At 44.3% G+C, this 15,844-nt stretch overlaps 1 protein-coding gene across 3 annotated transcripts; it reads left to right on the top strand.

Moving 5' to 3' along the window:
• Positions 1-22: 22 nt before the first annotated feature.
• On the top strand, positions 23-15,475 carry tedc2 (tubulin epsilon and delta complex 2). Of its 3 annotated transcripts, XM_069181124.1 has the most exons (11): positions 23-304; positions 813-911; positions 1,283-1,338; positions 1,640-2,159; positions 3,087-3,140; positions 4,328-4,406; positions 5,512-5,632; positions 6,485-6,586; positions 6,807-6,997; positions 7,600-7,784; positions 15,266-15,475. In XM_069181124.1, exons 1-10 carry the CDS (start codon positions 288-290, stop codon positions 7,744-7,746), a joined length of 1,386 nt encoding a protein of 461 aa, XP_069037225.1. In that variant the 5' UTR covers positions 23-287; the 3' UTR covers positions 7,747-7,784; positions 15,266-15,475. The 3 variants fall into 3 exon arrangements, with proteins under 3 accessions (XP_069037225.1, XP_069037224.1, XP_069037226.1); XM_069181123.1 differs by lacking the exon at positions 15,266-15,475 and having other exon boundaries at positions 25-304; positions 7,600-8,179; XM_069181125.1 differs by lacking the exons at positions 23-304; positions 15,266-15,475 and adding an exon at positions 614-659 and having other exon boundaries at positions 7,600-8,179.
• The last annotated feature ends 369 nt before the right edge of the window (positions 15,476-15,844 follow it).

Raw genomic sequence — 15,844 nt, 5'->3', positions numbered from 1 at the left:
TAAAGTTCGTGCAGGTTCCGTGTTGTAGCAACGGTAACTGACGAAGAGGTCCTGGCAGCTCGATGTCACGCTTTCGAAAAATAAACAAAGGCCCTGTACAAGTCAGCTCAACACGGCAGTGCTGCCTCGGGCACCGGGACACACACGCACAAAGAGTCTGATTTAAATTGTTCGTGAAGCGTTGCCCCGTTGCACAGCACCGGATATTAGCGAAGTGCAAGCAGGACCTACAGCGGCCTGTGCCCGACGGGCGGCGGGACGGAGTCCTTCATTCGGCTCGCTTCAGCATGCAGCCGGCCGGCAGGTCAGTCAAACGGCGGGGAAGTTTGTTTTCGCAAAACGCACAACCTCTACAGCATTTCGTCTTCCGAGTTGCGGACGGCAACGTGACGGTCGTCTCGTTCAGTATTCTCATTGCTGAGTTTTCCGAGGCATGGCTTTTTTAGTTCACCAAGTCACCGGGAACTCCAAAAAGCGGTTTCGGTTCTGGTAGTCTGTTGTGCTGAGGCTTTTGCAGACGGTTGCTGTCGTTTACAGTCACGGCAATAAAAGCTGTATAGAGTTATGTACCTGTACCGTGATATGCATTACCCATATTGAAAGAGAATTCGTTTTCAGTTGCCATTGCAACATTCATTCACTTAAAGGGCTTTTTAAATGTAAGAAATCATTTGATGAGGTGTGTTATGGGGGGGATATATATATATATATTTTTAATCCAGCGCGGCCTGCTATATTTTGACCAGGAGTTGGTACGTGTGCAAATCTATCACCTGTAAAGACTGATGACTTCTGACTCTTGTGTGTCTCAGGTCACTGAGGGAGATCAGCCGAGCCATCGAGCAATGCAAGAAGGAGGAGGAGAGGTTGCAAGAGAGTATTTGTCTGTGCAGGAGGTTGCTGCAGCCCTGGTGAGCCTCGTGAAACTTTTTTTTTTATTATTTCTAGAGTTTCAAAAAAGGCCATACTGAATGCAATAGTTACCAACACTAATCAAGTCACGAATCAAGGAGTATTTATCCATGTGTAATGGAGTCTATATGTAGTTCAGGTGGGTAGCTGCATCAGCATGCGAAGGCTGGAAAGGAACAAGTAATAGGTTTATTCCATGCTGATAAGAAAGGAAACAACATTTTGGCTTTGGAGCCTTCTGTGACCCAGAGCTTGATAAAGCAGTTAGAGAATGGATGGCTGGTTAAGTCTGCAGAGCTGTTAAGTGAGCAAGTTAGTCGTAGGTATATCCTCTCTTGTCAATAACTGTATGGCTTACGCTGTTGTGCAGGAGAAACGTGGTGCAAGATGACCCCAAGGAAGTTTCAGCTCCAGTGGTCAAAGAAGGTACGCTGACGCCTGCACTGTATCTGTCAATGATACTGAACGACATTATGTTGTTACACTAATCAGGTCTATTGCAAAACTGCTGCTCTTGAACCTGACATTGCAATAGTCATTGTTCAGTATGTGGGAGAGTTAAGAGCAATGTGGTATGCAAATTACATAGCGGTTCTTTGTCCAAAATGAATTCTCAGGCATCAGAACAGTGATGTGGATGTCTGGTCTGAATCGGAATGAATCAGGGTTGCGTGTGGTTGGTTGGTGTCAGCAGTCTTAGCAGGAGTGCATGTTGATCCCGGTGTAGATCCTGACCCTGTGCCGGAAGAGAGGCAGGAGATGGAGCTTGTGGAAAGAATGCTGGAGAGAGCCTGGCGGGTCCGTAGTGCTGCCTTGCAGAAGGAGTCTGGGCACCTGGAGAAACGGAGCCAGCTGGCACCAGGTGACATCACAGGTCAAAGGGCAAGACAAGGCCACAGCGGGTCAGAGAAGGAACTGCGAGACGCCAAGAAGTCCTCGTCCGCTGGGCCTCGCAGAGAAGGCAGGGGGCTGGCCCCCTCTACACAGCCGAGCCGGGTGGGCCGACAGGTCAAGGGGGCTGCTTCCGGGAAGATGAAGCAGCCCACTGGACAGCAGGGGGCGCCGTCCACTTCTCAACAACCCGCGCCCAGGGAGGGCCAGGGCGCTCAGCTGGGCAGGGCTGCGGTCAGCCTGGAGGCCTTAGGAGCCCATCAGGGCTCTCGAGAGTTTCCAGAGAAGCCGAAGAGGCAGGAAGGCTCCTCGGTGAGACCAGGAGACAAGCGCGCCTTCACCCTAAAAGAGGATGGGTAGGACTCGTACGATGTGTGTTGGGCACTTACGCACTGCTGCTTTTTATGTAATGTGTGTGCTTGCATACAGCAATCGGCTCTCATACTGATGAGCAGCCTTGTCACAGCACCGGCCATCAATCAAGGGCCAGCTCCTTCTGCGACTGTCCTTTGCCATTACAGTGTAGGAATACCTACAAAATAAGAGTTCAGTCTAGAGTCCTGAATTGTTTTAAAGCTGTCATCGTTATAAAGCGCCGTGGCATCAAAGGATTCCCGGGTTCAACTCCAGTGTACTGCCTTCCGTGTGTAGATTGTCTTCTTCTTGCTGTAGAAATTATTGGTTCAGAAAAGCAGCTGTCTCGAGATGGTCGACTTTTTCCGGGAGGCTATTAGGGCAGACCAAGAACTCGGTCAAATCGCACGTTACAGCCTGCTGGTATTCCAGCTTTCTTTTTCCTTTTTCCCAGAGGGCTCCCTCTCACCACTGTCAGTCTCGGCCTTTAGTTTTTGTGGTTTTCGTCTCGTTTTGTATCAGTCTTTTATTACTTTTTTTTTTAGTCCAGTCTGTCAGTGTACTGTACACAAGGTGGATAATGTTGTTCTCATTGTCAGTGAAATGCATTTTTGATGTAGTTCACACGTCAGTTGTTAATCTACTTTAATTGCACCAATTTATTGATTTGCACCAATTAAACTCATCATATGAAGTTTCTAATTGTTGAATTAATCACAGTTCCTATGCTGATTACTTAATGATTGCTGTGATTAGAGTGCCTACAGAGATGCCTAAATGATGTTGATTGAACTACAGGGTAGGAGCCTTGAAGGTCATGCGATCAAGACCAGGGCCTACCTGTGAGACTTGCTGGATTGTGGCTCTCCAGCAACAGGGTTCTTTACCCATCCCTGTCTTACACTGGGGTTTGTTGTTCTCGTCTGCAGGCAGTCCCTACAGCTCCCTGCAGTCTGGAGACAGCAGAGGGTGAAACAGTGCAGGTCAGTGTGTTCAGATATTCCTTCATAAGAATGTGATTAAAGCTTACGGACTCCAGGGTGAGTCCTGCAAGGATGTGGCGTGGACTCCTGGCTTGTTCAGGGCCTGTGCCTGAGGCTCCCGGCGATGGCACACATTGGCTCAGGAGAGGCTGGTGTCTGCTGGAATGTGCCAGAACACCTTCTACCTAATTGACACCTTGTCTCCCGTGCTGCACCAGTGCATCTCTGGGAAAGAAGACGATAAAATGCAGATAACGTGTTCTATCCTCTCAGAGAGAGGATTAACAAGGGGATTAGTACACCGTAAATCTGAGGAAACAGATACCAGCTTTCTTCAAAATATTTAGTCATTTTATCTGTCATTGGTAGGATGTTAGATGTATTTCGGTCACCTCTACAGTTGTTCAGCTTTATATGTATTATAATTCTGATTAACTGTACACGCATGTATTATGAAAGCATTTTTGGATGTGTGAATCGTGCTAATTCTGTTATTGTTAAAAAGAGGCAGGTGGTTCAGTTGCTGAAAACCTAGGGAAAATGCCACAATATGTTAATTTACATAAGCAGTTATGTATTATTTGGTATTGCTTCCAACTAAGATCTGCTTAGATCTGCTTTGTGCCAGGTTGCGGATTCTGTCTTGTGTGTCCCAGGCTTTACTCTGAACAGGGTAATTCACCACATCACCTCTGCCCAAATTAACTCTCTTCCTGTAAGGAGGTGGCTCAGTAGTTCTGTAAGAAATGTAGTGTTTGATAGTGTGCTAGGATCAATCATGAATGTTCAGTTAATCAAAATGTCCCAGGATTTAATCACTATCCAAAATCTGAATAATATTTCTAGAAACACACATGCATAAAGAGTGAAATAAGGAACAAGTAAATGTTTATTCCATGCTGAAAAGAGAAGAAAAGACACATTTCGGCTGTGGAGCCTTCTTCAGGTGTGTTCTTTAGCCTGATGAAGGTTCCACAGCCGAAACGTGTTTCTTCTCTTCTCTTTTCAGCATGGAATAAACCTTTACTTGTTTCTTTGCAGACTATGCCTGCTGCCTGCTGACACAGCTGCCTACTCGAACTAAATAGTTAAATGTTTCTTTTGATACTCACTAAGTATATATATTTTTTAATTGCAGAAATCGGGGCATCTAGGAGTTGAACCTCTGACTGTTTTCTTCATTGCAGGCTGTGGAAGAGAGTGTCCACATTATCGGCCAACCCAGGGCCAGAGAAGACACAATTCATGGAGAGACTACAGAGCACTGTATCCTTTATCTGGAACAACTGATCTGCCTTTCTGCAAAAGGTGCACCGTCATCTGTAATGTCTTCACACTCTGAGCTTCCCAGCACCCTCACAGCAGATCTAGATTCGCATGGAGGACCACGGCTGCCGACGCTGACTATACTGCAAGCTCTCAAGCTCCTGACAGTCCACAGGAGTCAGTGTTGTTAGACAGTATATAGGTACACATCGCAAACTGCCAACTCCAACCTCTGCCTAGCCACGCCAGCAACAAAAACCTGCTAAAATGCCCACAATATGCCAAGCAGCGCCAGTCAGCTAATGACAAAGCCCAGCTTTCAATTAAGTATGTATTGCAAACAAAAGCAACATTTACAAACATTCATATATGTTTTTAACAGTGGCTGTGCAAAGTATATGTGAATTCTCAGTGCATTTAGACTATCAAGCATCTCTCTACTATGAAGACAAATATACTAATCAAAAATAAAATTTCAGGGGATATATTTTTTATCTAAGTAGTTGGCTACACTAAAGTGGTGCGTAGACTTTTGTTATAAACAGATGTTCTGTACTGTTCTCAGGACTTTGATCCTGGAATCATCACAGCCTTCCACCATTTCAATTAGTTCACACTGATCGTGTAGTCCTTCTCACATGCTGTTGCATTATGGAAACGGGGAGATGATTCTAAAACCTGAAGTGTGCAAATCCTGAATTTAAAACACTGAATCCTTCTAGGGAGTACTTTCAAATTGAAGCCCTTAATGAGAAGGTTAGTCAAGGGCGAATGACCAACTTAGGAGAGACTTCTTAGATGTAAAAGATAGAAATATCCACGTGATGATTTCTTCACATAGAATTTTAAATACTGGTTAGAAAATAAGAATGGACGTATTAATGCCATTGTGATTTTTGTTCTTATATTTGACCCATTCTACTGATTTATTTCTTTTAATATAAAGTATACATAAAGTAAAATATATATATAAGCCCTCACTGTTTAGTGCTTTCAGTTTCTTTTTTAATTTCTCTAAGCCAGACTAAATCATGCCGGACAGAGGCTTCCGGCGGGGGATCGCCCTTCCTTGTGCGTTGTGGTCTCCTTGACACGCTCTCGGCAGTTCCACCCGCAGGTCCCTTCCCGCAGTCTGGCTGACGTGCAGGATGAGGTTTCCAGCCTCCGGGGACGGTGCTCTGACCTCGCGCAGTGCTGGCGGACTGAGCAGCGCACCGACAGCACAGGCGAGCCGATACCGGGGGGCAGAGTTAGGACGCCTGGTCGGGGGGGGGTCGACTGCCTGACTGGAACTGCTTCAGGGTGCTCGAGACGCCATTTCTCTCATGAAGAATGGGCTTCCCCCAGAGTGTTAGTGTACACCTGGATTCACGTGCCTTTGAAAGCTCTTATTTTATTATTAACGTTTACATGCAGTCACAGATTTTTAGTGCAGAAGTTACCAGGTGCTTCGTTATTAAAAAAAAATCGTGCAGTAGGTCAGTATAGTTTTACACTGTTTGCTTTCTTTTTCGTGAGGTGTACATTGGTGCGCAAGCTCACAGTTGTGGACTAATATCTCGAGGTTGCGACTCGAGCTTCGGTGCATGTTTTTGCAGCAGCCAGATCATGGAAAAATTCAAGGAGCTCCTTCTGACCGAGAAATACCCACAGTCATGTCTGGCACACCACACAGTTTAGCCTTCTTTTTTGTAACAGTCGAGATCCTGCAAACTAGTCTAGGCCCAGCGAACATAGCAGCACTAATTACCTGTACTGTAGAGAATAGAGCTTTAGTTAGGTAGTTGGTGCGTTTTTCTAAAAGAGGTCAATTCAATAGTGCCTTGCTCATCCAAAAAGAAAATGCTGGATGCATTTTGAAAACCAGACCCCTGAGACTTGTGGGTTCAGATCTCCGAGTGACAGTGCTGCTGCTGATTTAGCTCCAGTGTATGTCCTGTTGTAGAAATAGGTACTCTCAGGGTTGCCCTTATACACAAGAATATATTCTCGATGGGCTCAAAGAATTAAATCGAAAAAAAATTAAAATTAAGAAACGAGTCCTGCGGAGACATGTTTCTCTCGCTGTGTGGTTGCAGGTCCCTCCAGGTGGGAGAGGGAGTACGAGAGTCTATTGATGTTGGAAGGCCTCATGGAGACCTCCTCAGGGCTTCTTCAGCGAACCGACCAGCTGAGGGAAGGTATGTTTGTCCCAGTGCTAGAGGCTGGACCCGGAAAAGAGCCATGCTTACACAATGGAGTCGGAAAGAGTCCGTGTTGACATAACACTCTAGGAAGATCTGGGAATAAGATATTTGAGTTCACATGAGAGGAAGGGAGTTCTTCTTACTAAATCATGTTTTTAGGACCGACTGGCCCAGAGTGAAAGCAGATCTGACAGCCATGTGTTCCTCTCTGCAGCGGTGGACGCCTGGGAGAGATTTCTTCCTGGTGATCACTGTCCAGTGAAGATGTGGAGGCTCTGGGGACAGAAAGGTGCTGGAGCTCTGTCCCCTCCAGTCCTAAGTTACTCTTCTGCAAAGGAGCTGAGAGAGCTTGAAGGGCTGAGACTCAGAGTGGACATCCTGCAGCAACAGATCCATCTCCAGAAGGTAGTAGTCATCATGGGTTTCCTTGCCGCTAAATCTCTATATCAGGAAATATTATAGTCCTAGACTGTACTCTTCCAAAAAGATGTAGTGTGGTAGAGTCTGGTTGCAGAGAAAACCAATTTGGAAACACAAAAAAAAAACCTGAATTAATGTGCAGTGACCGATGTCACTGCCGGCAGTGAGCTCTATTAAAAAGTCAACACCTTTTGACATGAAAACTAGTGATACTGGTTTAACGTTTGTTTGGATGGTTGTATCAATGGCTGTATAGCGCATGAAGAGTTTAAAATTCGAATTATTTTTTCAATGTGACAACAAGATGGGTGAGGAGGTGCTGAGTGCACACCCCTGTATTTTAGAGATCTTGTATATGGTTGGTGATCTGTACCTCTCTATATTGTACATTCATCAAACCCCCATGAGGGTGTGTTTCATGTCCATCAGCAATCTAATTCTCCCCCTGTGTCCATTTATAACAGATGATTTACGGCTACTAGTGGCAGATCGGATCTCATACCGTTCCCCACAAAGACCGGCCTGCTGCATAAGACAGTCCTTTTGCATAACTAAGTATTTGTCTTCCTTCTACCTGTTCTGCGCAGGTGATGGGTGAAGAGCTGACCCCCTGGCTACAGTCCGCACTGTCCTCGGGACGTCCCGCCCCAGCTGTGCTCCGTGGGCTATACTCCCTGCTGGGTGAGGGGGGACAGCCGTTTCCCACGTTAGTACTGGACGATGAGCCCGACTAAGATGACCGTGTATCTGCCGCACCCACCCGTTCGAGAACGTGAGGCTTTTCCGAATTCGATTACTCAAGGGATCACAACAGCCCAAATACCGCGATATTTTTCTCTTTATTTTTCCACTTTTTTTTTTATCCATCTGTTTGTTTGTTTTCCCCACTGCACTCCATGAAACGATCTTCACCTTTCAGATGAAGAATAGAGGGGCTCTTCCACAGGACATGCTGATGATTTTGCATCGAAGGAAGCAGTAAAAAAACTGTGATGATCACCGTGTCCACACTTGCTCATGAAAAGGGCTTTTTGCTGATGCCTTAATTTAAACTACATAAATTAAGCGAGTGAGCGAGTGAAGCCTTTTAGGAGATCTTGCTGGTTTCAGGGAAACGCAAAGCTCTTGAAATCATTTCCTGTCAAATAAAAGTTTTTGTAATGGTAATTGGTGCACTGGAAGGTGGGGAGACTGAAAAGGAGCAAATTTAGTCATATCGCTGGCACAGTGCCCGACTCATAGCTTTTCAGACCATTGCATGTTTCATTGTGGTGTGTGAGTCTGCAAGGCTTGTCTTCCCTCTGCCTTGCCTGTGCTTTTCATTTGCAGTGCATTCAAGGCTTTTTGAAACCGGAAGATAGTGCCAGATCTTTTATGCTATTATATTAAAATAGTAGCACAGCACTCCGCTCCAGGTGCCATGGTGCAGGGAAGTGTCTCTCCCCACAGCAGTCTGGCATGCAGTGTATTTAAAATAGCTGAGTGGAATGTTGTTTTTGGACTGATTCCAGCTGTTTCAGAGCCAATGTAATTTTTTACTCAGGGTGCTTTCAAAATAGGCATGAGGACGACCCCATCTCATTTAAGCCACCAGTTAGTTCACGTGTGCTGGTAATTGATTAGAGAGGATGACCTCTTGTTCTGATTGTCTTAATCGGCACCGCTGCATTGTGGTGCCTCATGGATGTGAAACTAATGTAGTAGAAATCTTTGTTAGCCTTGAGCCTTTTTTATTGCTGCTTATTCAGTCATCATATCAATCCATAGTGTGGTCTGGGAAACAAAAGACCTTCTGTTTCATGCCTTTGTGTCCATTTCCTCTTCTGTTTAACCAGTTTTCATTCTTTATTCAGAGTAGCTCTGAAAGGCGGTGGCACCATCTTTGCTGCTCTTAGAAGATGCATTGTAGGTTAAACCTCTTCTTTTTAATATGTGACTAATATTCCTTGTACCTTCCGTTGCCAGTATTCTCATTTTAATTTTTAAATAAGGAGAATACTGTAATGGTTGCAGAAAAACAGCGTGAAATATCCTTGCTGAGAAACAAAGTGCCTTTTACTTGTAGTGTCTTTACTGTAGGCTCAGAAAGGAACTGATATCTTGTCTTGGTTGAATCTACCCGAGCTCTGCCTCTGTGTACTTGCTGTTCCTTTCTCTTCTTCCTGTTCTTCATTACAGATCCACCAATCAGCTTTGCACTCTTGATAGACGGGCCTCTAAGTTAGGGTTCTGAGGGTGTTTCCGCCCTTGTGCCTGTAGACTGAGTGTCCTGATAAAACTCCTGCTCTTGCCATTCAGGCTGAGCACTTAGCTGCATAGCTTAACCTTAATTGGCTCAATAGTCCTAATATTAATAACCTAATAGTTTAATTTGAACTTTCACCGCATCTGCTGGTTATTATTCTGTCCGAGGTCTACACCTTCAGCGGTAATGTCTTAATTGATCTGCTTACTTGTTTAAACTTATTTCTTCAATCATCATTCACATTCAAAAATCGCCGACTTCAAGGGTACTGTTTTTAACAGCTTCAGCACACAGACCTCTCCTCAACTCACTTGCTATTATTTCTGACTAAACCACTCTTGTAGGCTGATCAAAGGATGGCGAACAGACACAGGTGACACTATCATACACGCCCGCAGTGAGAAATATTTCCTCCTCCAGAGGTCCAATTGATTACATTTGAGGCAACATGTTTGAATGAGGACAGTTCTGAAACTTGGAGTTGAGACCAACTCCAAATCATTGGAGCTTTTAAGAGCTGAAAGCTGAAATTGACAAATATGCCACAAAAATAAAACTGAAGTTAATTAGCTTCTAATTATGAATTCTGCTGGATCAACAGCCAAAAGAGACCACATTCCAAAACCGGCTTCAGTAGCAATGGTCCTGGACAACAAAAGTTCAGTAGGTTTTATAGGTAGTCTTTAAATCAATAAATAAATGCCAGGGATAATTTAACTATTATTGCTTAAACACATGGTGTTTTAAAGTAATTTAGGGATCACCTGCAACAGCAATCAAAATGTTCTGAGTCTTCCGGGACCAGTGTTCCCTATACTGAAATGTTACATGCTTAATGAATCAATTGTTTAAACAAGTGTTCCTGATCTTTAAATAATGGTTAACCTAAAAGAATTAATTAATGCATGGGTTCAGACCAGGGATACTCCAGCTCTGAAGGGATTTACTCTGCCATGTGATGTTGCTTTATCTCAGCAGAGGGCACCCTACCCTTATATTGGTGGAAGCACAAGATCGTTTCAGGTCCTCCCAGCGTTTTCTGCCAGGATCATTTTGTTGTCCTGACTTTAGAGTCTCTTGTTCGGTCAGTGTGATTCTGATTGCTCCTGTCCGGCAGGCTAAATTCCTTTAACTCTTGAAAGTCATTAAACAAATTAAAGGAATATAATTTACATTGTTCCCAGGCTCCTACGAGCCTTTTAGATCATCAGTTGTCCTTTTGTCATGTATAACAGCAGATCCCCCTTGTAATCTTCATCTTTTCAAATAGGGAGGCCATCTTCTTAACCAGCTAGCAACACCCTGTACATTCAGTTAGGCCGTTTTGCCAAAACATTAAACCCGGCTTCTACTGTAAGCATGTCTTGGCAGTCATGCAGAAAGAAGCCAGTTTGCAACTTACGGGCAGGAGATGTTCCAGCTGAACGCTTTAAGATGTGTGCCAGTCACTTCACCCAGTCCTCCTTGCCTCACTTAGGAAATGTGTTGACGTGTGACGATTTCTTCAGTTCCTTAAAGAGGTGATTTGTTTGAATTTAAAGCAAGGCAGAATAAAAGGAGAAAATACTTTTGACAACTAAGCCTTGCATTAAAACTCTGCTGTAACAATGTATAAATATACCTGTGTATTTCATAAAACCCATGCAGGCAACAGCATGCAGTATTGCAATTGATGCCTACTGTTCATTTGCATTACAGAATAATATTCGACTCAAGTGGCATCAATACTATGGAGCAGATTCTTCAGGGAAGTTTCTGCTTAGTACAGTGATTACTGAGTGGCACCAAATTGCATGATTGCAGCCGAGCAAAATGCTGCTTTTGGTGGTGCATTATGAGGGCCCTCTTTCACAGCACATGGTTATGGCTGTTAAACTAAGGTGGCTTACCAAGGAGCAAAAACGTAGATCTCTGATATACAGTAGAAGTCAGTATTCGTGTCAGGAACGATTGCATGGAGTGTCTGGTGGTGAACCAGTCAGACTCTCTCCATTCTCCTTCACCCTCATGTCAAAAGTCCCTAATCGTTAACAGGTGGGCAGTGTCATTTTGCTCCCAGTCGTATTTATTTATTTTATAAATCATACTTTCTCCAGTCAGCTTTGCATTGTTCGTGCAGCTGCCTCAGAGCTTGCGTGGTCTCAGGTTCAGTTCCAGTCCATCTGTGTGGAGTTTTCAAGTTTCTTCCTCCCAGAGACACGCAGGACAGGTTTGATTGGCTGCTCTAAATTGTTCCTCCCAGGGTTCAGTCCTGGTCCCAGGGAGATGGGCGTATCATCTCGTTTGTCCCACCTGCCACAAATGCCACTGCGCAGGTGTTGCTTGCTTGAACTACTTATCCAGGCCACAAAACGCGAAGAAGAAACCAAGGGCAGTATTCCAGTCTGAAGAACAGCTTGCGCTTCTTCTTGGGCCACGTACTGCGGGTGTGTGGAGCCAAATGCCGAGTCGTTTCACAGATGCTGAGTCACTGAAGAACCTTCAGGCATCTGTTTCACGGGGGTCTGTGGATCGATAGGCTGCTGTGCAAGTGTGCTAAGTGGCAAACGAGACGCTTGTCAGGTGTAACCGTTCTTCTGAGCTTCACAAGGCAAACGTTTTGGTGGTTTTGGTTTCACAGATTTTTTTGCCTCCACTTAAAATTCCCAGGAAATGACTGGCCACTTAGTTCTCAGTGCTGCTGCTGGTATAAATATATACTCACCACGATGCTGTGTCTTGCTCCCAGGGATGCCCCTTGTCCGTGTAGGCAGAGCAGGATGAGGGGAAACCAGAGAGAGAGTACACCACTAATGTTCAGCCACCCCAGGGATTACTCTGCCTTTACCCATTTAAGAACACCCATAATAATAGAGTCCTTTAGCATTTAAGATGATTAGGCTTTCGAGTATGCATAAAGTTTTTGTTTTCTTCCCATTTCTTTGTACAAATTGCACTGGGCCACCTTCCGTGTGGAGTTTGCATGGTCTCACCCTGTAGGCTATTTTGGGGATCCCAGTTGCTGCAACCCATACTACATTACACAGCTTTCTGATGATAGATTGAGGATGCGCGGCCTGTTATGACCATTTTGACAATTGGCGAGCATGTCATTGACATCCGACTCATCTGACGATTTCGTTCCTGGATGTATCGGTATGGCTGCATGCCCGTTGTTTAGTTCTCAAAACGCGGACGTTCTCTAACCCCTTGATAATAGCTACGTTAGCTCCCATCTATAAAACTGGTCACCACAAACCTAGTAACTATAGATGAGTGATCTGACCTCTATTAAATGTATGGAAACAATAATTAGAACTAAATTAGAGGATCAACCATATGGCATATTCTAAGGGATAGTTAGTATAGATTCAGAAGAGGTGGGTCTTATTTAACTTGCATTATTTGAGCAAGCAACAACATTGCTGGATACAAGTGGAGCATATCAAATTAAGGGGTTCAATGTTATATTAAAATTATACAGTGCACTCATAAGATTTTAATGAGAATGCAGCGTTCAGTTTTGGTTGTCAAGATAGTAGAACTGCACTGCCGCTCTTGAATAAGTGCAAAGAGGAGCCCTCTTGGGCTTAAAGGAATGTCCTGTTCTAACAGGCTAAAGGGACTGAAATTGCTAAAACTTGAACAGAGAAGATTATGAGGAGACCTGGTTCAAGTATTGAATATCCTAAGGGCATTGCCCAAGTCATCGCAATGAACATTTTCCAATCCATTGTTTTCAAATAAAACAGAGAACAGGAGGCACTTTGTTACACAAAGGGTGGTGGGGGTATGGAACAAGACACCCAGCTGTGTTGTTGAATCTGTTACTGTCCCTTTCCAGAAATGGTCGGATGATTTTCTCAGATGAAACTGGCTTCCAATAGCCCCTCGTTCTTAATACAGTAAAGACGGGGCAAAAAGGGTTTTCTGCATAAGCAACAGCAGCAGCTTGGCTGCCTTCTTGTTTGCAAAGTTCAGGCTATTGTTGGGAAACACCGCTCTGATTTAAACTTGGCATTGCAGCTCCGAGGATGCAGTGATACCTCATATGTCCACTATGGGTCTTTATTTCAGTACTTTCACTACTTTATTTCACTCACACTGTTCACGCAGGTGGGACTTGGAAGCCTTAAAAAAAAGCCTTCAAAAAGGCTTGCAGTTTTATCATGAATAATAAAGTTCATCCTGCACCATTTGGGGACCAAAATCTATTTGGATTCCTGTAAACTAACAGCGATTTTACATGGATCCTGTATGTGTCCTTGTACCTGGCTTGCAGGAAACTTTGATTTCCTCTGCAATTCCTAAAGAAATCCCACAGCACATTTAAAGGAATCCAGCAGGAGTTTTTGTGCAGGGTTTTTCCATGACGTGATGGCCCACACACTGAATATACCATACACAGTAAATGATATCTTGATGAGCCAGGATTTAGAATAGTTACGGTGTAGAATGTGTGGTCAGACCACCACCTCAGGCATTTCTTTTTGTTCCTGCGCCATATTGCTTCCTGATGTGGGGAAGTTTAATGTTCTTAAATGCCCGGGAGTGTAATATCATCGTAATGGAGTCTCTGTGAACGAGACCCGTGTTACACATATATAACTGAGCTACTTGCAACCACAGTAATCCCAAAACAAATAACAAACCTCTCCTGTTAACCTTTTTTGGGTTTGCAACAGGAGTGAAGAAATCCTCAGACTAATTAGGTCTGGTTTGTAACAGCTTGTGCAATCGTGCATTGTAGCGGACAGCTTTTTGGAACCTGATTGATCACCAGTTTCCCTATTTGCTCTTCCCTTAATACGTGCTGTTTGAAATTGAATGTGCCTTAAAATGTGCCTTCCTTGGCATCAGATCCCATCTGCGGCATGAATGAGGTATTTAAGATTCCCGAGCTGGTGACATAATATAGTGTAAACACAGGAAACAGCAGCCATCAATAAAGATGCAATTTACTTTCCTCACTGAAGGGAGAGTGTGTTGAGTCATCGTGACCATTAATTAAATTGTGTTTCTCTCCTAAACCTGTAATTCTGGGACAGCTTCAGTCACGACATTGAGAACTGGGGAGGGAGAAAATGGAAACACTTAAAACGCAAGAAGCTTAGGTGACTTTACGCCGTGAGCTCCCGGTGAGGAAAAATTGCCTTTGTTAATTCAGAAGGCAGTCTTACTCACCCACCTTTCACTCTGTTAAGATGAAAACATGCAGACAATCGCATAATCACGCTTTAGATCTGTTACAAGCTAAAAGGGCTGTGTTTTTTCCATCTTTGTCGTGAAGCACTTGGCAGTATTAGAATACACTTCACCACACACACAACACTGTACAATAGCTCAGTTTGCCACAAGATTTCTAGAGCTTGTGGGACAAATCCCAGCATCCATGTCAGGCCCTGCATGGTGTGTTTGTGCCAGTTCCACTTGGTGTCTCATACACGTTCTCTTATAATCAAGGCTGCTCATTTTATAGTAGTGCCAGGCAATACTCCGAAACATGAATATGTATTGATTTTGATGGGTACTGATATCTTTCTCTGGGAGCGGGGGTATTGTGCTTGCAAGGAATAGATATTCAGAAATTGGGGAATAGGAAATGAGAGAACTTAGATATAGAATCTTATTGGAATGAAATTGTATACCGGTATGACTTTGTACAGTTATGGAGGCACAGAGGCAATTTGTAATTACATTTTCACCCACCTCTGAAACAGGCCCTTGCTATGAACTGTGCACTGCAGAGGCAAAATCGCAAGTTTGTCGCATCACTTTAAATCAAAGTGCTCCAGTCAATAATTCTGCTTCTGTTGGATACACTTCTGGTTGCATTTACTACACTACTGTGCTAATGTCCAGTTAAGATAGCCACTCAACTGTTTTGTATCTGTTTATGTACGGTAGTGTGTTATGGATAAAGTATACATTACTTCCTCCCCTCCACCTCCTGAGCTGTCAGGTACAAGTCTCTTGGTAGGTTTCTGCAGCAGCTGATGAACCTGAAGTTGATTCTCTGGTTTTCCCAGTCACAACAACTGGAGGGAGATGATCAGATCCTCCGGTTATCAGACACACCACATCTTGAGGCAGCTGATCACATCCTCTGATCATCAGAAACACCACATCTTGAGGCAGCTGATCACATCCTCTGATTATCAGAAACACCACATCGGGAGGCGTCTGATCACAGCCTCTGATCATCAGAAACACACATCGGGAGACAGCTGATCACACCTCTGATCTGATCACATCCTCTGATCACATCCTCTGATCATCAGGATCAAACATCGGGAGACAGCTGATCACATCCTCTGGTCATCAGAAACACCACATCAGGAGGCGTCTGATCACATCCTCTGATCATCAGGAACACGCATCGGGAGACAGCTGATCACATCCTCTGGTCATCAGAAACACCACATCAGGAGGTGTCTGATCACATCCTCTGATCATGAGAAACACACATCGGGAGGCAGTTGATCAGAGGCAATGAGTGCCTGTGCACAATGAGTCAAGGTGACTTCTAGCTGTCCAGGATCAGCGGCACTCACACGCTTACAAATCGCTCGTTGTAAGCGACCACATGGGAGCCTTCAGGATGATGT

The sequence above is a fragment of the Lepisosteus oculatus genome, chromosome 19 (genome assembly GCF_040954835.1).
Source record: "Lepisosteus oculatus isolate fLepOcu1 chromosome 19, fLepOcu1.hap2, whole genome shotgun sequence".
NCBI lineage: Eukaryota > Metazoa > Chordata > Actinopteri > Semionotiformes > Lepisosteidae > Lepisosteus > Lepisosteus oculatus.
Note: the sequence above shows the minus strand (reverse complement) of the source record. Positions and strands in the feature narration are given on the sequence as shown.

Coding starts and splice junctions, on each gene's coding strand:
- tedc2 (XM_069181124.1), top strand. Junction 2,160..3,086: donor TTCACCCTAAAAGAGGATGG/GTAGGACTCGTA, acceptor TCTCGTCTGCAG/GCAGTCCCTACAGCTCCCTG. Junction 5,633..6,484: donor GCAGCGCACCGACAGCACAG/GCGAGCCGATAC, acceptor GTGTGGTTGCAG/GTCCCTCCAGGTGGGAGAGG.